The sequence below is a fragment of the Aspergillus brasiliensis genome, assembly GCF_001889945.1.
Source record: "Aspergillus brasiliensis CBS 101740 unplaced genomic scaffold ASPBRscaffold_6, whole genome shotgun sequence".
NCBI classification, from domain to species: domain Eukaryota; kingdom Fungi; phylum Ascomycota; class Eurotiomycetes; order Eurotiales; family Aspergillaceae; genus Aspergillus; species Aspergillus brasiliensis.
In genome coordinates this window covers 1,592,494-1,618,144 of record NW_027137447.1, presented here as the reverse complement: position 1 = coordinate 1,618,144, position 25,651 = coordinate 1,592,494, and the positions used below count along the sequence as shown (strand labels likewise).

Below are 25,651 nucleotides of genomic sequence, written 5' to 3'. Positions count from 1 at the left end.
GAGAACCACCAGTCAGTGCCAGCCTTAATGGAATGGAACTGGAACTGATAAGAACATCGAACCTCCCTCGGTGCGACTCTCAGTGTGATTCGTGCACTGCGCCGAAGCGGAATCGCCGACCACCAGTCAGATTGCAGCCGGTGGACGGGGGTCTAACCGGCTTCGGCTGACGGAGACGAAGCTTATTTGGCCGGTGAAAACATGGAATGGCAAAACTACTTACTAACTACTAGTAACTAAAGGGCCTGTTCCGATTCCAGCAGGAGAGATAAGCTCCCGCCCCAGATGAAGATACGTACTCAGTTATCTCAATGGTTATTATTTCGTCTGATGAGAAGGTGGCAACACTGATTATTAGGGCAGCAATTGACTCACGGCAGTAAAACATCCTTTTATCTGTAACTGATAAGAGATAAACCAGAGATTTATATCCCTATATTCGCTCCCTTTTATGCCCCCCAAGATAGAGCTGATTAACTAGTGATTTTTGACACCAGGACTGGACTAATTCCCATCGCTAAATGGAACTTAAAAGTCCCTCTAACCCGAATCGGGTTAACGCCATGGGATCCGCATGTTATGAAGCAGGCGAGCTGCACGTAGTCATCCGTTCGCACTTGGGAATATTATACGAATTATTTGGACTGTAGCATAATGGTATAGTAACATCATAATCTCTTCTCACATGGTATGCAGTCATCACAGCTATGATATAGGTATAGTAGTATGTACAGGAATCAATCGTCCAGATCACTGAGATCCACCACCATCCTGCGCCAGGTGGTCCGTACGGATGATGTAGTCTTCATCACCCCCGTTGGCCACGCCATCCTCATCGTCCTCGCCAACATCATCGTAGCCTCGTCCCCTGCCCCGGTCGGCCGGAGGTCCGTCCAAAGACGAATCTGAGTCCCCGTTGGGCATCGCCACGAGCTTGTTCTTCGACTTGCCGCCTGTCCCTGCAGGGCTCTTCCCCTTCCCCTTACCACTAGCCGACTGGCCGCTGGGAACTTGCTTGCCTTTACCCTTTCCGGTATCGTTGGGATGGAAGTCTCCGTTAGTGGTAGGTCCGTCCATGCTGAACTCCACTTGATCACCAGCTTTGAGTGCCTCCAGGACTTCCTCAATCGTCTGGGGTGCTGAATTGCCAGACTCCTGCTTTTGCTTGTCAACCGATTCGAACGTCTGCCGGATCCGCTCGAAATGTTCCAATTCCTTGGCACTGCACGCTGTTAGAGCCGAAATCTTGAAAATGGAAGGTATCTGCTGTCGTAACTTACCTAACACTAGGAACCAGCTCATCCTGTGCTTCCTTGAAGTCTTCCTCCGTAACCATCACCGCCACATCCTCGGGCGTTGCCAAATGGTCGAAGAAGTACGCCGTGCTGACCGGCTCTCCAGGTAGTTGCTTGATCTTTTCGTCAACAGCCGTAGCCTTGCGTGTAATGGCTTTGAGCATAGCATCCGAGCACAAGGCGTACAAATCGGCACCCGTGTAGGTCAGCGGCAGCCGATCGGCAACTCGGCGGAGCGACACGTCTGGCGACAGGGTGAACTTCCTCGTCAGAGCCTCTAGAATAGTAGATTGCTTCTCATGGGTATCCGAGACACCAAGATAGAGCATCTTATCGAACCGACCAGGTCGAAGAAGTGCGGTGTCGAGAAGATCCGGCCGGTTGGTGGCACCAATGACAAAGACGCCACCGCTGTTTTCCTCGCCTCCATTCATACCGTCAAGCTCCGCGAGAAGCTGACTGACAATGCGGTCCATGACACCGCCGCTATCTCCTTGGTTGCCTCGCTTGGGTGCGACGGAGTCCAGCTCGTCAAAGAAGACGACACAAGGCCGAGCATCCCGAGCCCGCTGGAAAACTCGACGTACGTTCGCTTCAGACTCTCCAATATACATGTTGAGCAGCTCCGGTCCCTTGACGGAGAAGAAGTTCAAGGAGAACTCAGTAGCAATAGCCTTGGCGAGCAACGTCTTACCAGTACCTGGAGGTCCGTAGAATAGGATACCACTTCGCTTCTTCATGCCTTTCGCGAACAGCTCGGGTCGCTCGAGCGGCAGCTGAATGGTTTCAATCAAAGCATCCTTGACGTTGGTCAAGCCACCCACGTCTTGCCAGCTAACATTGGGGATCTTCGGTGCGCCGATAGAATCAGCAAAGTTCTTTCTGGCAGCATCAACTGCAGCATCGAAATCAACCTTCGTAACTCCTCGTGCTGCGTCCCCACCGGAGACTAGTACATCCCTGACGCTGACAGCCTGGCCGGCGTTCTTGCTTGCCAGTTCTGCCAGTTTCTCTAGGCGCGCGGTCCTTGCGGCTGAGGCTCGCTCAACCACATCCACCAAGTCACCCGCAACCAGAGCAGCAGTCTTCAGTGCGACAGTGGATAAGTCAACGTCAGGCGATGTTTTGATGCCGCGTTCGGTAACAGCGTTGCGCAGAATCCCCTCACGTTCTTTCTCCTCCGGCGCAGTCATCTCAAACTCATGCGTGAACATGCTACGAATGCCTTCGGGGATCTGTTCGACATCCGTAGTGGTCGCGATCACGACTCGCGCATCCGCCACAATATCAGCCATCGCGGAGATGATGCGGTCGGCAGTCAAGACTTCAATGTGCTTGATCAGAAGTGCAGTGCATTCCGGCCCGCAGTGGAAAGCGCGCTCTGCCCGGGCCTTCAAATATGCTTCGGTCTTCACGTCGCCTCCATTTGCGCCACCTTCCGTCAGAATATCGTAGGCATCGATGGGGAAGGTATGAAGACCAATGTCAGCACAAGCCCGGCTCGCGATAGTCGCCTTGCCGATATGCCTCTGCTGGGACCTGATCAGAATGACAACCGGTTTCATGCCCAACTGGATTGCACGAGGGCTGGTTGCCACCGACATCAGGTCTCGAATGCGCTGTTGCAAGGGAGGAATGAACGACTGCGGGGTTTCTGTGATGAGACCGTGGGGAGTCGGAGCATCATTGGCGGCTCTAGGAACCGTCTTCACCCCAAGCCAGTATTCCCATCCATTGTTTATAGTTCCTGGCACTCTACTCACATCACTACCAGCCTGGACCATTCTTGTAGTGGCAGAGTCGATAACAGCGACACCTCCCCACTGAGTCTCAGGCCCATCCTGGTCATTAGACGTGCTAGGAACGACCTGCCCAACGCGGAACCAGGCCACACCAACTTTCTTGGATGCAGTCTGGTTAGCATCGGTAACCTGGCCCAAACGAATAGTCAAATCGTCATCCTGCGCCCCAGTGTCACCACCTGTCGATACAGGGAAGACGGCTCGACCAAGTCCCTCGTCCACACTGATTCCTACCAGATCGCCACCTTTAAGTAGTCGTCGTTTGGATTCGAAATATTGCTTGAGACCAGCAAACAGAGCCGGTTGGAGAACACGGTCCATTGACAGTGGAGTGGAGACTTTGAGTAAAGTTACTTCCTTTGCCAAAGGTGGGCTCCGCACGACACTCGACTTCACCTGATGCAGGAGACCCGGCTTGGCTCCATTGGCCCCAGCAAAGACGATTGGGGAAATTCGTAGATATTTCGGGTTTTCAAGGTTATTCAACAGTAGAGGAGGAACGAAGACGGAAGGAGTCAAGCGCGTTGGGGCACGCTGAGAGATACTTGAACGTCGCTCGCCGGATTGGTTGATTGAATACCGAGGCTTAGCCGATGGAAGGCCTGGGAGTCCGTATATCTTAGCAGCACGCCAATTTCCTGAATCTTCCTCTTGTTCGTTGAAACTCCCGAGCTTAATGGAGGCGAAAATATTCAGCTGCGGCTCTTCGGTTGCCTCAATCCTCACCCAGTCTCCTGAAAAACAGCCGATCTTTGCGAGTGTGCTGATGTCCACAAAAATAAATGATTCGATATCATCATCTTCCCGTGGCCTGGGGTGGAGGAGGTCGCTCGATACTCTTCGAAGCAGGCCTTCCGTCTTAAAGACTTTCCCACCGTTCGTTCGCCCAGGACGCATGGTCGTAGAGGTGAAGTTAGACGCTACAGAGCCAGGGGTATGTGTACCGTCTCCACGGCGGCCCGCTGCCCGGGGCGTGGCAGCAGTCATCGCGGACATGACACCAGACGGCGGCTGAGGTAGCTCAGGAGCAGCAAGAGAGATCATGTCGTCTAGAGAGTCGTCCGATGTGTCACTTGCATTGCCAGACCCTTCCGTCTCTGACTCATCCGCCGTCGATGTAGCTTCGACCTCTGTGCTGCTTTCCACAGGCTTATCCTCCGCAGCGGAGTAGAACTGTTCGTTGGACGTGTCATCGGCCTCGTCTTCCGCGACTTGCTTGAGGAGACCCGAGCTCGACCGTAAGCTTCGCTGTGATCGATGGCCTTGTGGCCGTGCCTGGATCACAACCACCTTGGTGGTCGGCATCAGCAGGCCCTGAGAAACAGGCTCGCAGTATGAGATGCGCGCGGGCGGAGACGGAGCATAGGTGATGGGGTGAGGCGGAAGTGGAAGGGGCAGTACATCGCCGGTATGTACCACCTTCTCCGCTCCCAAGGCCTGCCGTACAGCAGCCGTCAGCCTATCTTCCGTGTCCGCCGCCGTGTGTTTCGACTGCTTTTTAGCATCGAAACCACCTTTCCCTCCCTTTGCCCAATGTCCATTGGGCCCATTCTGAGTAGACGTAAAGCCTCCACCGAACTTGTTCTGCACATCGTCGTGGTTCCGAAGAAGATTCCGCTCCACGGTCACGTAGATGGTGTCCAAGGGTAGAGGCGCAACATCCAACAGCTGGATCTCAATGGGACGTTGTGCCTGGAGGGTATGACGGGTGGGATCAAGCTTGCTCAGGGCATCGGTGAATGGCTGCAGAGAAGTCGCCGCGTGTGGGAAGAGAACAGTGGAGTGAGGGATCGGCGACAGGGAAGAGCGTTCTCTGGACTGCGGCCGAACGGGAACAATGGTCCAAGCTAGATCCTCCACCGCGTTGGAGCCCGGTAGGTACGGCGAGATGGCGATGTAGTAGATGTTGGATTCCTTTCCAGTTCCTTCTACAATTCCGGTGAGTCCCAAGTCAGCGGTGCCGTACAATCCTCGTGGAGCTAAGTTTCCCTTACCAGTAGTGGAGTGATGGAAGAGGTCGCCGGCCAGATCTTCGGACACAACCCCGACATTCCCGCGTAGCTGAGGATCGAGCGAGAGCCGGGCAGAGATAGGTGCCCGGTTGCGCATGCGTCGTCTCACTGCATTCCGTCTCCGCCGCCTGGGCTGGTCTGAGTTGTTGAAGTCACGGTGTTCAAGGTCCATGATCGGAGGCGCGGGTCTGTTCTCAATTGCCGAGTGCTGGGCGGGGAGTGAGTGGTGTCGTTCCGCGACACAAGATAAGGTGAGGGGGAATGGGGGAATTGCCACACAGAGTATAAAGAAGTGATCACATTCCTCGCCCAGTAGCGACTCAAGAGAATGAAAGGAAAGGGAAGTAAGCCACGGATGGGACTAGTGCAGAGGAAGAGAGAGAGAGAAGCGGAGAGTCGCGACACAAGTCCGGGGAGAACGACGAGGCCGCAGCAGCTGCTGCTTGTTGCTCGGCACCGCCCGCCCTTCGTTTCTGCCCCTTCCCGATGCCGAGGTTCACAAGATGATCATTTCTTTCCCCAACTTTGGGGTCACTCTCCCTGATCCACTCTTGACACATGGTCACTGGCCAGTCACCAGGCCTACTCTCTTCAATGTGGTAGCTTTGAAAGTTCATTCTATTGGGAGCTCTCTACTCCAAGGCTTTCCTATGGGATTACTATATGAAGTACTGGCACTACTATTAAGAGCTGGCAATGTATTCATGCTACGCTGATCACCGGAATATATATCCTTTGGCCTACCATTATATTACTCACAGTACCTGAAGAGGGTGATACAAAGTTGTCATTATATATTTGTTAGTTTACAGTTATAAATAGTCCTTCACCGATCTAAATGAATATGAGAAATTCTTACTGGGATTATTATAAGTGCCAAAATATCAATAACTATCTACAACTGTTAGGAACCATTCATAACTCTAACTTTTATGGACTATACAATTTCTTTATAGAATTCTTCACTAAGAATGTAGGGTCCCACTATGTAACTACTACAGTGTAGCAGTGCTTGATAATGGGAATACCACTAATGTCAACACTGGCGACAGAATTGAGAAGACCTCCCTTCACTAGTTATCTAGTCACGTTCATCGACTAACAAAAATCGTTACTTAGACTCAAACCCGAGTTTGCCTCCCGAATACAAAGCTCATCACTCAGATACCAGAATCATCCTGAAACCTCCCCTTGGGATTCCAATGATTCGAAGCATTTGCAAACCAAACATCCCAATTGTGACACGTCCTATCCAATTGATTCCTCGCAATAGTGGACTCCTCAATCCCCGCCTTGAAAGCCGGCTGCTCTTCGAGGACCTGAAAAGCCAACCCCGCAGAAGCATGCCATGCAATATGACAATGTAGAGTCCAGGAGCCTGGATTATCGGTTTTGAATGCAATCACAATGAATCCATTCTGCGGGAGAAGGACGGCATCGCGACGACGCGGGTTGTCCAGATTGAGGTCTAGGTCTTCGCTGCTGTTGTACTTGTCGGTGGAGTACTGTAGGATGGCGAAGTCGTGGCCGTGGAGGTGAATCTAGGAGGTGCATATTAGGGCCTGATCATTCCAAGAAAGAAGGTTGGGTAGAAGCACTTACTGGATGTGCGACAGGAGCCAGACTGCCTCCCGTTACTGGAGGTGGAGCGACGATGTTACCGCCGATGATCAACATGTAGTTCCATGTGGTCTGCGCGGGTTGAGCTTCAGCAGCTAAGTAGATGACAGCACTGCTGTTATATGGAGGGTCCAGATGATTGACCGTTGGCTCCGCGTAGTTCACCCAGAGTGTATCGTTCAGGAACTGCCAGAAGTTGACAGTCGCCTGGGGATCGTCTCCCACGGCGGAGAGGTTCCATTGGCCAATTGTAACGCTCAATGTTTCGATAGGTGACTGTGCCATGGTATATCGTACCATTGGGATGATGGGAGGTGGCTCATCAATCGTCCAGGGAACGACCGGCACCAAGTCTAACATATCACTGCAGGTGTTGTTGTATGGATGTGCATCCGTTGTGGGGATGGGTGGATGTGAACCGCCTCCGTACCAGAGGATACCTTGTCTGGCGTCTGGGATGGTTTCGAAGTTGTGGCATCCGCTGGCGGGATCAGTTCGGATCCAGTAGGCCATGTTCGTGGAATCAGTGAAGTCGGTTTTTGTTTCGAGGAGGATATGGTATCTCTGGCCTGGGTTTTTGTCAGAATGTACTATTATCTCGAATCGATCGGACTTTGGCGGTAAAATACCTATTCCAATGTATATATGGTCGGTAGTGTAGGGTTGGACCGGTACCAGATCCATACCGACCACGGTGAGGTTGTGACCATCAATGCTGAAAATGAAGGTGGTATCGGTTGCACCATTGATGAGTCTGAGGATATATCTTTTGCCCTGTGTCTCGATTAGTGATAGGCAGAAGCATCGCTATCAACGATCAAGCCGTTTACCTACCGCTTGAACCTTCTTATGGTATCTCCTTTCCGGAAAAGAGCCAGCGTAACTCCCTACAATATGTCAATACACAATAACTTGTGCCAAAGAAAACATGTATTTCTGACACACCATGTCCATTGAGCAGGATACTCGTCTGCTTCGGTGGTACTCGGGTCGAATTATTCGCAAACTGCTCTTGATAGTATAGTTGAAAGGCGCTTTGGTGATTGTGGTCCGTGAATATGATGGGATCAATGGCTTTGTCAAACTTTGCCGATGTTGGTCCGTGGATGGTTAATGGCCCCAGCACACCATCAGAGTACTGGAGACTGTAGTGACTATGGTACCATGTTGTGCCATACTGGGTTGTATTGAACACATAGCTGAAAGTATCTCCTGGGGCGATGGGGCATTGAGTTACCCCAGGCACACCATCCATGAGGCCATTATTGAGCATCCGAAGTCCGTGCATGTGGATTGCAGTCCCATTCTTTCTGAGATTGTTCTTGACGGTGATATCTGCTGCTATTAGCATTGGGAAAGGCGGAATATTCACACCACTTACTTATCCAGTCTCCCCAGCACGCCTCTATAGACTTGTGAGCAATATCCTGACAAGCTATAGAGAGTTTAGTACTTACGGATCCAAGGTCCAGGGTAGCTATCATTGAAGACCTTGGCGTAGGGAAATCCTATTCCGTCCAGATTCAATGATCTTTCACCCACCGTAAGAATGTACTAGGGCTAGTAAGCTCGATAATGCACACCAGTGAGCTAGATCTACTCGAACATACCTTGCGTTCAACACCAACAGGCCATCTCGTTTCAAAGTCCGTGTTTATGTCAAAGTCCAGCGAAGAATTGGTCCGATGTTTCAGCCAGACGCTTCGGTTCTCCGGCGAAGGATTGTAGGTGTAATCAGCCGCCATGGAAGGATAGTGGCACCTAAAGGGCTCGCCTTGGGTCTCCTCCGCGGCACCAGGGGGAACAAATGAGAGAATCTTGGGAGCAGGAGGCGTGAGATCTGCATCATCAAATTGCAACGGGTATTGCAATGAGGATTCTTGAGAACCATGAAATGATGGAAAGCCGAAATAAGTGATGATAGCAATGATGTAGGTTTTTAGAGTCATTTTGGATGGTACTCTGGCCTTTGGCAAGGTCTTCAAGACTCAATCCTATCAACATGGGCTTTTTCGCTGTAGAACGGAGTGTGTCTGCTATTTGGGAAAAGCAAGCAATATCATATGTCCTTGACCAGGCCGGGCCTGGAATCATGCGGCAGCGATAATCCCTGACATAGAGGCAACCCATTAACGAGCAGCTTTGCTTGTTCGTACGGGATAAGCCCATTAAGCTGCGAGATTGCTTGGATGTTCGAACAGGCGTCTCCCGAAGCATTGCTGTGGCTTGCGTTTAACAGAGCAAGTGAGGTCGGATATGATAGTATGCTATCCAATCAGTTCCGTGGCATCAAGTCCGGTGCTGCCGGATTCGCGATGTGAAGAAATCATGGTTTATACTAAACCTCCGAACCTAGTTCTTAAGCTTGACACGTATGGATCCTAAGGTTTTGGTAAGATTGAGGATGTGCTAGTATAGAATCAATCGTGTACATTCAGCCCAGCAATCGGACAGAGACATGGTCAGGGGATGGAGAATACGAAAGTCTCAGGCAGCCTTTGCGCAATCATCTCGGGCTCATTATGCTCAGATGAAGCACGCATACATTGATAGAGACTGACAAAAGTTTATCAGTGCCCATGGACCAAATCATGGGTGCAACCCTATTCCCAAGGCATGCCTACCAGCCAACGGCAGTACATGAATGACTTCTAGCCAAGTGGGATGCTAATGGCTCCAGCCATTACCGGCAAGGCAATGTACATCAGAGTTTAATGACGTTCGTATCGGGCGCTGCTGAGATCTAGTCAGCGTGACTAGCCTCTCGATAAAGCAATTACAGATATATACAGCGAACCCTGGTCGCTATCGCTATAGAACTAGATGAATTAATAGCTGTGTCGTCGGCTTCTCACTCGTAGTAAGCGGCAAGCGAGCATCCGCCGTTGATACATCAACAAACTCTATGACCTTTTACCGCTGAACTCAGCAAGTCCACATCATCCCTGGCCAATGTATGCTTTTATGGCGTAGACTACGGAGTCCCACTGGATAGATGAGTTACTACCCAAAGAATCGGGTTAGACAATCTGAGATGGATACGAACTGCACATTAGGTATCCCGGTTCCCCGTATTCAATGTGCATAACCCGGGAATCTATGTCCGCTTCACAAGCATAGATATATCCATATATTCGATAAGGTGTTATGGCCTTCTGAGCAGGATACGGGAGTTCGTTGAACCCCTTTGACGGCATAACCGTCTTCCTGGTAGCATGGATCAGAGTAGATGATGGAGCCTATATTATAAGGTTTGTCGTTAAGCCTGTATTTGACACTACTGGGGGCTTGCAATCATAATAAAGCTAGTATTTTGATTTAATCCCTTGACTAGGTTGTCGTGGTCTACTCAAGTAGTCTCATCGGGTGACCTGGGTGTTAGCAGGAATCAAACCATACCAATCAGTCGGATATCTACCAGTATGTGACAAGGCAGGTTAGCCGATGTTTAACAATTCCGCTCCCTCGGGATCAATTATAATGGTCTGGATAGATCGCTGGGCAATTGCTTGCGTATGTGGGTTGAAACGAGATTCCTCGCCTCCGATTCCATTGAAGCGAGCTCATTGTTGCTCTACAGTTCTTGCGCGGCTTTTAAAAGCAAAACCTGGAAGGCCAGTGGGGAGTTGTATTCAGTGTTTCGAGGATCAACCCAGAAACCAGGAGCCGCACGACTGGTCGCGGGGGCCATTTCTCTGCAATCCTTGCGACCACATCCACTACTGACCCATTGCGCCGGGTGTGGCCTTGAAAGTGGCCGGAGGACGCATGCATTATTGATGGTTCATTTGCCCGATATGCGCCAATCAATACGAAGATCGAAACCTCCCTGCGACTGACCGACATTTGTTGTGTAACCGCCATGCGGACCCTGCGAGCAGCACGCAGATTATTGGTGGCCCCTAGATTTCGAAATGAAAGACTCGCTTAGGCTCGGTTTGAAGTGGTTCAGCAATGCGGCTACATTCCAAGATCGACGTGGATGGAGGATTCGCCTTGCTGTCAGTAATGTGTGTAGCACATAGCAATGTAGAGCCTCATGTTCAAGACAGCATATGTGACTAGGTTGAGGCTCGCGGAATCAAGTGCACATTTTACATGCCGCCCCATTGACGATCCATGGGCACAGAATACCCCTCGCCTCATTACCCATAGGAATTGCTTTTGAACGCAATTGGCTGAGGCGTTAGCAACAGCATCGAAGAAGAAGCAAAGAGAGCACCCGCCTCTCCATCTAAGCCAGCCCATCGTGTCATCTCCTGAACCACCGCATTATCCGCCAATGGTGTAATAATCCCATCTCCAGATCTAGAACGGACCGTGTCAGCCTCCTATTCTCTGCTTGGCACAAGAGTCGCGTAATGGGTGACTTGGCTAAAGCAAATGTTCTTTTTGACCGAAAAGCCCCATAGAAACGAACCCGTGGTAGTTTATACCTACTCAGACCGATCTAAGCCAGGTCCTTTCAATTAGTAATCGGATATCAGTCAATAACTACTCAACCAGCTCAATGAGAGAACAAGCGACAGTCAATTGCTATTCCTTTTGCAGCAAATGTGCTGTCAAATTTCCACAAGCCTCTTTTTTGGGGAAAAACCCAGTATAGTAGCGCCGAGTCAAATTCTCCTAGTGCCCGAATTAGACCCGAGGAATGCCCCTGATAATTGAAGCTCCCACGAGAGAGGGGGAATATGACGAAGATGGTTTTTGGGAAGATGCAAGGTCTTGGCTTTCCCTTTTTCTGTGAATATGAGCGGGCTTCCACTGTACTGTGCATATTCGTCCCAGGATTGGTCGGGTAGGACGCTTGGAAACCATAGCGGGTAAGGCGACAAGTACCGTCCTCATGGAGTTAGCCAAGATGAAGAGGGTGTAGCCATGTACTACGGTTGACGGAGTATGCTTTGCTTCCAGTTGATCGCCTCGAGCTGTGGTGAACGCTGAAGGAACTAGGTTCGTGAAGGAGAAAATCTAGAGTAAATCTGGACTAGTATGTCGATGGTAAAGTGGATACTTGGGGGAAAAGCCTCACGGTACTAATTACTATTTACATACTCCGTATGCCAAGGGGAAAACCGCACATTGACAATAGTGTACGGTAGAAAAGTTGAGAAAATGTGACGGGTAACTATCGGCATCACCACAGATTAATTTCCGCTTGGGATCCAAGTTTGAGGATTCCTAATTCCATGTTCCACATCACCAATTCAGCCCCTTCTGCATTCATTCTGGCCCTTTTCACAGGAACGTGAGCCCCTGAGTAGGTACTTTCACTGAAGCAGGAACGTTCAGGAACAACCCCTTAGAAGTAGTTACGTGGAATAGGTAATCTTAGGTAAGAAAGCGCGTCACACAGAGATAGATGGATCTATCTACATCTACACAGGAGCGGAAAGGCCCAGTGGGTGTGATAGGCAAAGATATTTCAGTACCTGTTGGTTACCACGAGACCAGACACGTCTCACCAGTCAGCAGATCACTGGATATGTAACTGTTCAGGTCAAAGAACGATCTTCCCGCACCTCGACGCGAGATATTTGACATTGACTGCAATGAGCCCAAAGTGGTGGGAAGATCACCAGCTGAAACACCAGATAGGCCAATTGATGAGCGGGCTAAAAAAAGCCCCGACTGCATTCAGAACACTCTGCTATGTATAGTTCACTTGCGCGACTACCTGCAACTACTAGTGAGTGGTCAATGGACAGACACTGCGTCTGGCAACTCTCAACGGCTGACAGGGGGATCCCGTCCATGTTCCAGCAGAAATTGTGCTGCCTTCGCTGGCGGCAGGAGCACGATATAATATATAGAAACGGGTGGAATAAACTCCCATTCCGCAATAAGTCTAGTGTTTGCAGAGCTCGAGAATTCAGTGACCATAGAAGGGAAGAAGCAGAGACATGACAGGTTTGGCGCCTCTTGACCTTGGTCTTGATCGTGGCGCAGCAGACATCCCGAAGCCGTGACATGCACAACTTGGACCAGACTGGACTATCTACAAAGATCAAGACAGCATTCAAATCGCTGAGCTCTTGAGTGCACTCCACTTTGTTCTAGTGGTCCTTGTAATGGTTTGTCCTCCTTAGTCTGATAATGTCTCACTTGGGGGCTACCGAGATTCGAGGTAGCCTCGTATTCGAAAGCATCCCGGTCGGGGAATGAAAAAAAAAACCCAGCCTGCGACAAAACCATGTAGGGTGAGGACGAGATTGACTCCCGCGCGTCAGCGCAACAGATAGGAAGGCCACTGTAAATATTATCATTGGCTGTTGCCCAGCTGCAAGCGGTCGGAGACCCTTCCAATCAGTGAAATGTTGTTGGCAGTTGGTAAAGGGTTGCCATGCACCTCATCGTCATACCAATGAGGCTCATTCCCTTTCCTGTGTACGTAGTACTCCGTCGTCAGTAGGAAAACACAAGGATCCACAAATGCGAAGGCTTGCGAGAATTTTGGTTGCATCAGATTCGACGCCGGCTTTCTACGTGGGTGGCTACGAGGCGGCTAGGGATTGGCTCAGAAAAGATCAGCCTGTCATAAGAGACAGATCCAATGGTATCAGCAACATCCGCGGTTCGGTCCTCCATGGCAAAGGTCAGTGCAAAGCTCGGCCTTGTTGGTGACTTAGTTGGTCTTGATTATGGGTTTCCCAGGTTGGTAGGCAGTTTCGTAGTCGTATTTATTTTGTGGTATCATATGATGGCAGTAAGCGGAGACTCAAATTCTGATTGGTTCCTCAGCGGGGTATCGTGTTGGCGGATGAGAGTTTGCGCGATTACTACTCCGTACTTAGGAGATGAAGTGCTCCTGCTAAGGTACTAGTACTCTCCGTATATCCGTTGCGGATGTGATCAAAGGCTTGTTCCCTAAATCTAACAGACATCACTCAGTCTACCTACCATACTAGTAAGTCAGTCTACGAAGAAAAGGACAGCAAGGTCAAGGATAAAGTTTAAATTGCCCAAAGTTCCTCCGAGGTTCTGGAGCGTATGGGTACTGTTACTAGTTCCATCGACCCCGTTGGTCTCTATTTTCGGCAGTCCCGGTATTGAAACCCCACTCCAATGGAGGCATTCCGCTCTCTGAATGGTCAGCCCTGGTGGGAGCGGGACCCGGAAGAGGCGGAGACCGGGAGATAACGGCCCCGACCACGGATGTATTACCATCCCCCCGTAACTTACACATCAATCTTCGATGCAAAGCGTGAAAACGGATTACTGTCTTGGCCGTCCAAGAAAACTGTCCCCGATGGGGCAATGCGAGATGCTCCATCCAATGGCAACCCCCTATTGCTTACAGACTATTCCTATAGTAGGCTAGCGCAACTCGTCTATCAGGCAGACATCGAAGACGACTCAGCCCGGATGAACAGCCTCAGTCTCCCTTACCTTCCAAGTGCCATGATCCATACTTGACCCCATCCTTTTCCTTCCACGTTCTATTATCTCCGCTATCCATACTATTCATTATTCACCTCCCCCAATCCTCCTGTATAGCGTCCATTTTAGGTCATTCATAAGCCTAGATCCTTTCTCGTTGCTTGGTTCCACCGTAAGGGGTGTTGATTGCTTTCACCATAAGCCGCCCGGGGCCTCCCGTCACCCCCTTCTCCCTTCGCCTGGAGTCTTCGATCCTCGAGATACCATCGTCGCCGGTCAGAACGCAGGCCTGTGAGCCCCAGTCCCAGTGAGTTTCCCAACTTTCAGCCCCAGCGCCCATGATATACCCCTTTTCCATCCTTCTGGACCATCCCAGAAACCAACTGACCTTCTATCTTCTCGAATCAGCCCATCGCCTACGCCGTACGTCGTTAGAGCCGCATCAACAGTGTACATTCATCGACCTCCCGAGTTTCTGTCCGCGAACATACCGGACAAGTGACTCACCGCGGCAATAGGAGTGTGCCATACTCAGTAACGTCCGCTACTCCTCGCCCACCATGAATACCATTCGGAATCCAGACGCCATGAAGTCGCAAAACCCTCGGCGAGGACGTCTCGTCTCACGACCTCCATCGCTCGCTTCAACGGCAGACGTTCAAGCATTTCCTCGCTCGCGCTATCAGCTCAAGAAAAACCAAACCTTTCACTCGAAAAGCCCCTCTTCGTCGGATGATGAGGATCCCCTCGCGGACCTAGCCTGTTCACCTCGTCGCTCCTCGACCTCCCCTGCCGCTCTCCAGGCCATTCTCGCCGGTCAGCAGCGTATGAACAAGCTCTTGAGCCGCTTCGACCTGGAATCTAGCGACTCTGCGCCTCGAGAAGAGCACGACGACCTCCCAGTTCCCCGGGGTTATCTTGATATCCATTTCGAGCGCTCACAATCCGGCAAAGAAGACTCCTTCCATTACGGTCTACGCAGAGGCCCATCAAGGAAGGATTCGCAGACGAAGGTCAGAAAGGTGCACTGCCACCCTTCCGACAGCGGTCTAGGAACATCCATTAGCAGCTGTGAGACGGCGTCCGCACGCCAAGGTGAGTTATCATTGCTCTAACCCCCCTGACCTGCAGTTTATCTAATTTGCCTGCAGCCAAAGAGAGCCGCTCAAAGACTGTCACGCGCACACAGTCGGCTATTTCCAGCTCCTTAATGGCAGTTGATCCTGAAGCTGCCCCAAAGCAGAACCTCAGCCTCGGCGCGAGCCAGGAGATTGAAAAGCGCATCCTCACCCCCCTACTTGGACAGGAGCTTTGCAAGCCCTTCCACCACCTTGTTGAAAGCGCTCGCGAGCAGATCGAGAAGAAGCAGCTTGGTACTCTTCGTGATCTTGAGAAGGCTCTTCTCCACGGAGCTGCTGTAAGTACAATCCCAGCATTCGTGCCAGCTTGCTTGCGACTAACAATCTTGCAGGACGTGGAAGCGGAGGTTGGCTCTTACTACCAGTTCTGCACTTCTACGATCTTGTGTCTGAGTGAGACCTACACTCACCTGGACCCCCGTGATCTGTGCATCCCTACCGATAAGAGCTACAGCAACTCCTACTTTCTCGACCTCACTGCCCAGGTTCACCGATTCAAGGCCATGCGGGATGAGGCTCGCAAGAACAAGAAAGACGCATCGTATGTCGTCACTTCTAGCAATGGGTTAGGATCGGAAGCTAACTATCATAGTGAGCTTAAATTGACTCTGGAGGGTGGTATGAGCCAAACTGGACGTCCTCTTGAGCTTGTCGCACAAAAGGAAGGCCAAGCGGTCTCTATGCAGACAGGCGAGGCTTATGATGCCCACGCCCCTGCCTTGGTGAAGCGTACGCTTAGTCTTGGTGAAGGGGATGAGGGAGCCAGGCGCTCTATGGCTCGCCGCAAGAAGAACGCTCCCCCCATGAACATCAACACAAAGTGCTCTCACTGTGACAAGATCTTCCAGAGACCCTGTGATTTGACGTAAGTGTCCGTGTGGAATGAAATCATACGACTGCTAACGATGTTGTAGGAAACATGAGAAAACGCACTCACGTCCATTCAAGTGCCCGTTTGAAGGATGCAAGTACCACGAGCTTGGGTGGCCTACCGAGAAGGAGAACGAGCGTCACGTTAACGATCGTCATTCAACGACGCCCCGCATGTATGCCTGCACATTCAGTGGCTGCGCATACAAGTCTAAGAGAGAGAGTAACTGCAAGCAGCACATGGAGAAAGCCCACGGTTGGAACTATGTGCGCGCCAAGAATAATGGACGCAATTCCAAACGGCGGGCCACTTCGGCTCGCGCCAGTCCATCTGAAGAGAGCACGGTTCAGTCGAGCCCACTGCACTTGAGCCACGACCAAGTCAGCCCTGCTCAGCTGGCCCCCGCCCAGTTGGCCTCCTTCCAGATGGCATCGGATCAAATCAGCTCTCTGCAGATGACTCCGGATCAGGTCAACAACTTGCTGCACATGACTGCCGACCATATGAGCCCGCTACAACTGAGTCCGGACCATATGAGTCCGCTCCAGATGACCCCCGACCATGCCAGCCCTGCCGAGATGCAGTCCCTCCAGATGAGCCCCGATCAGGGAAGCTCAGTTCAAATGAGCCCACCCCAAGTCAGTCCTGCTCAGCTCAGCACGCCGGTGACCGGCCCTCTCCAATCTCCCACGGGATTCGTCAACTATGCACAGAACCCGATGTTACCTCTGCAGGACCCGTACTCCCAGCTGAAGCACGAAGACTGCGTCTTGTATACCGACAATGACTTTGCTCCTCTCAACGGGACGACTGACTTCTTCGAGGACGCCTCCTTCGGGTACGGTGAGCATATGTACCAGCCTGGCCAGATGGACTTTAGCTCCATTGGAGCCTTTTACGATGATTCCATCATGAACAGCATGCTCTTCGACAGCAGTGCCAACAGCAGCAACAGCAACACTTTCCCAGATGAAAGCATGTACATGTTCAACCAGACGCAGATGCCACCGTTCTAGGGGTAGTCCACTCATGCAGTGGATGAACTGTCGAGAGTCTCTGTTGGATTTGTATCGGACACTCGTTTCATTTGGCGTTATTTTTAGCGAAACTAAGGACTGGGATTTCAATTTTACCAAAAGAATGGCCGCTCGTTACACAGGGCTGCCATAGTAGCCTATGTTTTTTCTTCTACACTATTATTCGAGTTGTATGTATCACCTGAGGATAGATTGCCCTCTCACTAGTCACGACCATAGTCGAGAGCCTTCAGAAGTGCAACATCCTTTTTTCTTTTCTTTTTACACCTCACGGTTGGACCTTCGTTCTTTGCCTGTGGCCTTGGTGACGGCAAAGTGGAGGTTAAGCTACAGGATATGGGACTATGGACGAAAGCGAATCTTATTATCATCTTTCATGAGCAATTTAAATGCTGTCTCCATTCAAAGGATCTAACCGAAGTTTCCTCATTATATGCTGCATTGTAGGCCTGATATCATGATCTTAATCATCAATCGTATTCTATGATCATCATTAAACATACTTCATGTATGTCATGGTCACCCAGGTGAGCGAGCATACATAGTTAACTCACCAACCATGAACGAGCAACCAATACATTTGTTCCCAATGTATCCTCAACCCACCTTCCGACTTGTCTTACGAGTAACCAGAAGTGCATTAAATACTGTCGCAGTGCCCTCAGCTGTATGTATACACATAGTACTGATGGACTGATGTCGTTTCACCTCGATAATGGCCGGAGTGTTCTTCCCTCCATCCTTTTAGATGGGCTATGAGTGTGAGAGTGTTTAGTTGCAGTGTCGACCGAACTTGTGCTCCCGCCGGTGAGCCTTGTGCTCGGTGTATGTAGGCAAAAAATTCTTCGTCCTGTTATCGATCTCTCTCGCCTTCGCTGCATTGACGCGCGTAGGGTCGTTGCTCATCTGGATCCGCGAAGCCCACGCACACGAGGGGGTCTGTTGCGTGCCTTGCATAGATAGTGGTCTGAACACTTTGCACTCGCGACCAAGGGGGTTTAGTTGTCTCCGAGTGAGAAATGTGGGAATGGACGTCCATTAGATCTTTATCAATGGGAGATGGTACTAGAGGTTTATTACTCGCTAAAATTGCCAACAAGATCACTACTACTACTCCCAGAGGTTTCAATCACTAATACAGGGATAATCTCCCTGTTAGCAAAGGGCCCGGTGACCTACTCTGTCTGCTCTGGCTCGCGACAGACAGCTCCAGAGGCCTGGCTGGCTAGACAGTAACACAAAATCGACTTCCGCAGGTAATGCCTGATACGCTGCGTTTCAGCGTGACTAGAGGGCTTTGGATTTCTAGATGGTTCACTGCTTGGAGTACTCCGGCAGTCTGCTTGTGGTCGATACAGTCAATATCAGCGGCGTACTCTGGTACCGCTTTCGCGACGCTCTTGTACTCTATCTTCCGGCTTAAGGTGTGGTTCTGGGAGAGAATCTACACCTTCTGCCGCTCTTTCTGGTTCACTCTATGTACCCGGCCGATGACTTGGACGGTCTGAGACACATTGAGCGTTGGTGTCAGGGTAGTGGAATTGGTAACCGGTTCGTATCTTCTCGATTTAGTATGTGCCTATTTGGGGAGGGGAGAAGGGAGTATCTTCGGTGAATATAAGAACTTTTCATTCTATACGAAAGACTGTATGGGTTCTCTGTCTTTATGGTCGTTGGTATGGCTGCGAGTAGTGACTATCTGGAATAGTGAGTAAATATTAAGGGACATGCTGAAAGCAGGATCCGTCCTGTCTTGGTAAGTAGGAAATAGTATCAATCCAAGTCAATTGTCTTGGAATAACGATTTCAAAAACTATCCGAGCAATATGAACATGGCAATAGACTGTGTGAGTTCTTTTGTCGATTGTAGGATTCCTGACAAGAATTTATCTGTTTTGTCTGACAATCAAATCCAGAAGACGAACGATTCGTTTGTAGCTGAATATACGATTCGTCAACTATGTGTGATCTAGTTTCCTTTTTCTACTTCCTAGATAGGAAATAACTTTCCCTATCAGGTTACAAGGAGCGCTTGCCACGGATGGAGGTCAAAATAGTAGGGTTTGATAGGATGCGATATACCCAAGCGTCAGACAGCTGTGTATTTTGCGGAAGCGGAGTTATCCACAGTGTTGACTATTTTTGTCTTAAGGGCCTCGACAGATTTGTGCATAGGGCCATCGGGGTCCCTTTCATTGACATGTCCGGGGCAGTGGTTGCTTCCCAGTCGTGTCGTTCGGCTGGGATGTCTTCCGTATTGACCGAGATGTATGATCTAAGGAGGCATAGTACCAAGTAGTCAATCGAATTGTTCACATCGTCTACAACCCACCAGACACGGCACTAAATGCGATCAACGCTACCGCAGCCTTGTGCTACTTTGATACTGTTGCAATATTTCATCCACGATCGAGACCCAGCACGCAGGCTCACCACTATCGGGTATGACAGTTGTAGCAAAATCATAGCAACTGCAGTTTGCTGTTAGTAGACACTTTTCGTTGGAAAAAGGATTGAGTTGTTGGGCCGGAATCCATTGAAACGCAGAATGGGGCAGGATTCTTGTCGACTAGTTATTGAGTAGAGAATATTGAATATCTGGATGTGAGAAAAGAAGACGAACGTGAAAGTTAATTGCGACGGCTCTCATTATGAGGAGAGAATGGAAAAATCTATATTCTTAGATAGTTTAATGGCTATAAGAAAGAGTGGTGTTATGATAGAAGAGAAAAGAGGAGAAATGAGGTCACTCAGCTGGCAATGATGCTTTCTCTTGCTATGAGTATGTGCAACCTTCATATGATTCGGAGTCCTGTAATGGGAGATATCCTTGGGGTACACAATAGTAGCTGTGATTGGCATGTCTCTTGTCTAGAGCAGGATCAATGTAGGCTCGGGATATGTAATGATTGGTGAAGGAGATGCAATATCAGCAATGGCGGACGCAGTCGAGGTTGATAGGAAAGGTGATGAAATCTCGTGCAATAAATGGTTCCCCTTGCGGAACCGCCATCGCTCAATTTCGAGTTGATATTAGGATAGCCATTTCTCTTGTTTCAATATAATCTTTGGATGGCTCTTTTGAGAATATTAGTATTTTAGGTTCCGGTCGACCACCAACAAGGAGTCTTGACACAATGGCTCATCATCAGGGAGGAGCCCCGTATCTGTCATCTGTCGGTTGATTGACGGTCCTCGTTAGAGTGAATGCATCTCTAACCGAATTAGCCGTAGATGGCATACTGCCTCGAAATAGAATTGCACTCTGTCCATCTACATAGCGACTAGGGCGGCAGTCTCATTGTCAGCATGTCCTCCCCCTTCGCCGCCACCGTCGCCCGCAGCTTCGCGGCGTGGGCCCTCTTCTTGCGAGCCTCGTCCTCTTCAATGTAGGATGCAACAGTCATTGCTTACCATGTCCTTCACCGAAGCACTTCCAGTCTCGAAGTCCTTCTTCAATGTCTTCTTCTCTTTTGTCTTCAGCGCTTCTTTGTGCAAAACCGCACGGGATTTGCCCTCAGGGATGTTTAAGGAGAGCAACAAGTTTCTCAAAGCATAGACAAGTCTCTGATGGCCACATCATCGAAGAGTAAATCACCATCTAGAACGATGCCGAGGATCTCTCCTTGATGAGAAGATGGCATTGTATGTCATTCCGACGCTGGTGACTATCTGTATGCCAGTCTGACTATCTCATGCAACGCAACATTGAGAAGAGCTCCAGAGGGTCAGCCAGTATGGTTGATTAGATTATCAACATCGTTTGATATGTAAAACAGAGTACCTGGACTTTGGCTTCATCGCTAGGTCTTGGATGTTAAGCTCGCCCCTTGAGCTCATGATCATGCTCCCTGCCGCGTGGCTGCTGGTCTTCGACCGGGTGTTTGTATAGTGCGGGAAACTAGTGAAAAATCAAGTCGGATAATCTGTGTCTTTCAGCAGCAGTGGGCCCAGGCGACTTCACGAATAGTGCCACGACTTTCCACCTTCAATGAATCGACCCAGCAGATATCTCGGATCTCTTTGTAGATCCTATCCGGACGCTGGGTAACCATGTCAGATAGTGCTACGGGCACCTAGCATGTCCGGCCCTGGTGCCATCCTGTCGTACCACAGAGGCGGGGGCACGTATTGGGGGGGTCCTCGCTGGTATATCTGAAGCGCCTTATCCATCACTGTTCTGTCGGACGCAGTAATCGCCCTCGGAGGCACCGGTATAGTGCCGCCCGCTGCTCCCGCCATTTGTGCGATGTCAGTTTTGTCGAGAGTAGGTCCGCGGCAAGCGCTGGTAGTGGAAGGGGGGAACGGGCGTCAATGCGAGGTCTTGTATTGGATGGAGTAGACGAAGCAGAGTTGCGAGTAGAGGATGTGAGGTAAGGAGGAGAGATTAGATACTAGAGAAAGGGGAAGTAAAATGAGAGTTAGAATAGAGAGACAAAAAGGGGTAGGTGCCCGTAGCAGATAGCAAACACTAGACTATACTATCTCTTCATCTGACATGATGAGTCGCCCTGTAAGCTCGAGATCCCAGGCATAGCATTGTTGGTATGACATAAATTCTGTAGGTCTGATGTATCTTGAAGCAGCGGCCACTAAGCCGTGGGAGACAACGCTGGGTTTTTTGACTCACTTGTGCGCTTCCAGGGTGTTTGCCAGCATACGGTATTCAAAAATCTTCAAGTGACGAATGAAGCGCAATTCAAAGGGTCTAAAACGCAAGCCTCACTATAATCTTTTCATGCGGGACTGATCCAATCCGAAGCCGAAGAAACACGAAGAACTAATTTTAAGTCAAATGACTTCTTCAAGGCTCCTTGGCTCTCCCAAAAGTCGAGTCAGGTCTTAGGGCAAGGGCAAACCACAAGCAGGAGAAATATCTGCTGAGCTGCCGATGCGAGGACTCTCTACTTTTGTCGATTTTCCGTCCTCGATACCGAATATGTCCATCGCAACTCGGGTGATCTTGCGCGTCCTGTACGTCAGGCATTGTCAAAGTCACAGTAATGGGTGCTCCATCACTTCCACAGAATGTTGATCAGTGTACGCGTCAAGCAAAAGTCGATACTTGCAGAGCTTGTCTGCACCCAATCGCAAGCTGCTATGACTGCTGGGCCATCCCATCGAGCAACAGAACGTGCGGAACAGCGATCAAAGATGTAGAGTGAGTCACCCTCCATAGTCTCCCGCGTGAGTAACGACGAGGTTGGGCTGGTTAGGGAGTCTACTAGGGCTCCAGCATCTGTTTAGCCTCCGTACTATCACTGCCAGTCAAGATATGCATATCGGTCGTCGCTGTCGTTGATCGCCAGGCCGCTATAGCGAAGGGAGCCACGAAGCGTACCAGCGGACTCCAGGAGTGCTTGTTGGACGTTGTTCTGTTCGAAGCATCTATGGAGCGAGCATTTGAATATAGCCAGACTTGCTTCTACTAGTGCCGCCCGATGCGCTGCACCCACCTTCATGTGTCTAGACTGCCCCGAAGGTCACTGGTATACAGGAGGCCGAGGAAGACATTAATGGCTGCTGGGTGCTTGGCTGGTATGCTACCTTATAATTGTAGCGATGTCCATATATCTTTGGCGGTTGTATCGTTTCCCGCATGGATCAGTTATCTGAACCCATGCACTGAATGCTAGCCCTATTAAGCTGAACGCAAGATATTTTCTTCTGGTTACGTCTTCCATACGCTGGCGGCACAGTGACAAGACTTGCCGAGGTCAAATGTATCTCTATCAGTGCATCTGGGTTTGAAGTCAATATTGACATATACCAGCTTCTCGCTTGACATTGTTCGGACTGACTGAGGCAACTTTCTTGATAACGGACAATATTGATTCCTAGAAAACATAGAAAGCCCAGACAAGCCTCTACATGATAGATGTGCAACTTCAACGGGATGTAGCAAAAATCATGTTGCAGAAGATGGTTCAGGTTTGCTGCTTGATTCTGTGATTCAGTGCAACTTCAACCAAGGCTTTCAACTCTGTAAGTAGGTCATAAGCCTTTTCTTGCAGGCTCTTACTGTGCATGGTGTGGAAATGCAATCCTCGGATATAGTTTCTCGTTCCCACAAAACGTGTCTGATGCTCTGCTTCATGTGCCGAGTCAATAACCTGACCTGTCATGTGGCCCTAGTAAAAGTAGCTTTATCATCAAACTTGTGTGTTGCGACAGAGGTACTGGAAGTTGACTCCTGCTGCGTTCATAGTAGCTGCAGATCAGAATCATACACTGGTTATGCTTTGGTGTGAAGTCTTTGACAAGTTCTATTCGCTCTTTGTTGTTAGGTCGGAGTGATAAACTTAGCAATTGATATGTGCATGGTTTAAGGCCATCGCGATATACATCTGTTGAGATGGACCTGTGCACCAAATGACCACTTTTCCATTCAATTCGAAAACCTCCTGTTGTAGGTTTTTAAAAGGGCACGCAGCTTGGGGCTTCCGCGGAGCAGGTATGTCAAGCAGGTTTCATCAGGGCTTATCTTGCTGCTGGGTCATAGGCAACTGGTGAGTCCTCATCTCTTCCGTCTTGTCCCATGGCTCCTTATGCAAGAGAGAAGACTGCCACCAGTGGGTCATGGAAAGGTTGCATGTTCAAATATCTCAAACATCGTCCGAATAGTTGTTTTTGTATCCACACAGCCTATAGGGCAGTCTTCCATATATTACGAACTGGAAACCATTGAACAGTCCCCAACGCGCTTTGGCTGTCTTCCACCATGAATCTTGGCTTAAGAAGAAATGATGGAACGAAGTTTTGCGGACGCCTTTCAGTGTCCATTACATGGATATTATATAGAGATACACGCATAATGCTATTGATAAAGATCATGTAACCTCATCAATATAGACTTGGCTCTTCAACTTGAGTCCAGGCTACCACTCAAGATGGAACTCTGAATGCCCATATCAGACAATAGAGCAATAATATACACCTGCTCCATTGTGAACAGGTTATAGAAGATTTATGTTGTATATTAGCAGAGATAATGACCAAGAGTTGACTTCCCCTATTAGAGTCCAAGATAGTAAGAAATTTCAGTCTATATAGATGTCTGCAGTGGAGATAACCAACCAGAAAGATGGAGAAGATAAGAAGGGAAGAAGAGAAGGGAAGAAGAGAAGAAGGAGAAAGATTCTGCTAATTTATAGGCAAACGCTAGTCCACTAATTCACCCATAAATGGCACAGTGACTGTGGCAGTGATGGGTTGGGAGTGACAAGCCCCGGTCACCTTCACTTGTTCCACCTTCAGCCTCATTCAACCAGGCCCTCCCCATTCAATTCATTTCCTCCTCTATCCCCTACCTCAACTCATACAGCGTCATCTAGATAATATCCATCGATTACATATAGCTATCATAAGAACTACAGCCCAAATGCCCGACATCTCGATGCCAGATCTGTCCGACGAGTCCAGTTTTTACGGCCTGTACTCCCTCCATGCAAATATCCCCCAGCACCAGCTAACCATCCCCACAGGCTCAGAAGGGGAGACCGCGCGCCTAGAGCAGGAGGTCACCGACTTCGACACAGATAATTATTGGCGCACCGTCCACGCCTACTCCTATAATACGATCAAGCACAAGGTGCTTTCAGCCAGACAAGCCATGCCCTCATCATCACCATCCCCAGCCTCAGAGCCAGAGGCATCAAATGCAGTCCAACCCATGAATTTGTCCACCCCGGACCCCTCGAGCAACCCCCCATCCACTCCTATCCAAACCCACGATTTCGATGTCCCTGTGACAAGCACAGACACCACCCCAGTCAGACCCAACCGCCCCTCCCCCAACGAACCCATCTCATCTTTCCTCGCCCGTCTGCCTCCCTCAACTACCCACTCCGCCTCCGCCACAGGCCCGTGGATCTACGTCTCAAGCTATAGTTACCAATCTCCCCAAGCGGACATCAAGAAACTGAAAGCAGATGGGGCTAAGGAGCTACGCGCCTACGAAGAGAAGACCGCCCAGATACGAGCTGAACATGGCAAGAAGCCAAAGCGGTCTCAGTCTCAGGCTGGCTTGTCACGGGAGATCACCAAACTTCGTATGGAGCTGGAGAGGAAGCTCTCTGCTCTCGCTAAGCAGACGAATGTGGTTTCAGGCAAGTGGATGTTGTTCGTGTCGTCGGAGAAGGTAGATGAGGTGTGGGGAGTAGTGGCGGAGGCGACAGCCAAAGGCGAGTTGGGGTTCGGGGCTAAGGTGGCTACTGCTGCTGCTACTGCTGCTGCTGTTGACGATAATGAGAATGGTGTTGGTGGCGCCAGGAAGGCGAGATTGATCGCTATCTACACGAAGGACTTTAGGGATAAAGCAGATGTTGAGAGGGTGTTGAGGAAGATGGCGGAGTTGAAGTTGGTCGATTTGGATAAGAAGCCGATTTATTATAAGTGTGATGCGTATACGCATTTGGACATCATGGGGAATAATGCGTGGGGGCTGAGGGCGAGTATGTTCTCGAGTCGGGATTTTGGGAAGAAGTAGAATTGTG

The 25,651-nt window shown here is 49.9% G+C and overlaps 5 protein-coding genes across 5 annotated transcripts; 2 read left to right on the top strand and 3 right to left on the bottom strand.

The window, feature by feature from the left end:
- Positions 1-616: 616 nt before the first annotated feature.
- pex6 (AAA family ATPase peroxin 6) lies at positions 617-5,510 on the bottom strand. The gene is made up of 3 exons (XM_067628588.1): positions 5,092-5,510; positions 1,281-5,025; positions 617-1,222 (listed from the first exon to the last, which is right to left on the bottom strand). Exons 1-3 carry the CDS (start codon positions 5,279-5,281, stop codon positions 751-753), a joined length of 4,407 nt encoding a protein of 1,468 aa, XP_067479347.1. The 5' UTR covers positions 5,282-5,510; the 3' UTR covers positions 617-750.
- A 759-nt stretch (positions 5,511-6,269) lies between these two features.
- Positions 6,270-8,678, bottom strand: ASPBRDRAFT_196214 (multicopper oxidase; the record flags this gene model as incomplete). The annotated part of the gene is made up of 8 exons (XM_067620963.1): positions 6,270-6,650; positions 6,712-7,298; positions 7,359-7,503; positions 7,564-7,616; positions 7,675-8,064; positions 8,111-8,134; positions 8,187-8,283; positions 8,340-8,678. 8 exons carry the CDS (start codon positions 8,676-8,678, stop codon positions 6,270-6,272), a joined length of 2,016 nt encoding a protein of 671 aa, XP_067479346.1.
- A 1,909-nt stretch (positions 8,679-10,587) lies between these two features.
- ASPBRDRAFT_675027 (uncharacterized protein) lies at positions 10,588-11,172 on the bottom strand. Its single transcript, XM_067628904.1, has one exon. The coding sequence runs from the start codon at positions 10,975-10,977 to the stop codon at positions 10,732-10,734; it is 246 nt and encodes an 81-aa protein (XP_067479345.1). The 5' UTR covers positions 10,978-11,172; the 3' UTR covers positions 10,588-10,731.
- A 3,497-nt stretch (positions 11,173-14,669) lies between these two features.
- On the top strand, positions 14,670-17,135 carry ace1 (putative C2H2 transcription factor (Ace1); the record flags this gene model as incomplete). Its single annotated transcript, XM_067620962.1, has 5 exons — positions 14,670-15,204; positions 15,261-15,526; positions 15,581-15,789; positions 15,841-16,113; positions 16,163-17,135. 5 exons carry the CDS (start codon positions 14,670-14,672, stop codon positions 17,133-17,135), a joined length of 2,256 nt encoding a protein of 751 aa, XP_067479344.1.
- A 7,402-nt stretch (positions 17,136-24,537) lies between these two features.
- On the top strand, positions 24,538-25,644 carry ASPBRDRAFT_55328 (DUF1917 domain-containing protein; the record flags this gene model as incomplete). Its single annotated transcript, XM_067627373.1, has 2 exons — positions 24,538-24,586; positions 24,641-25,644. The coding sequence occupies 2 exons, from the start codon at positions 24,538-24,540 to the stop codon at positions 25,642-25,644; spliced, it is 1,053 nt and encodes a 350-aa protein (XP_067479343.1).
- Between the last annotated feature and the right edge of the window lie 7 nt (positions 25,645-25,651).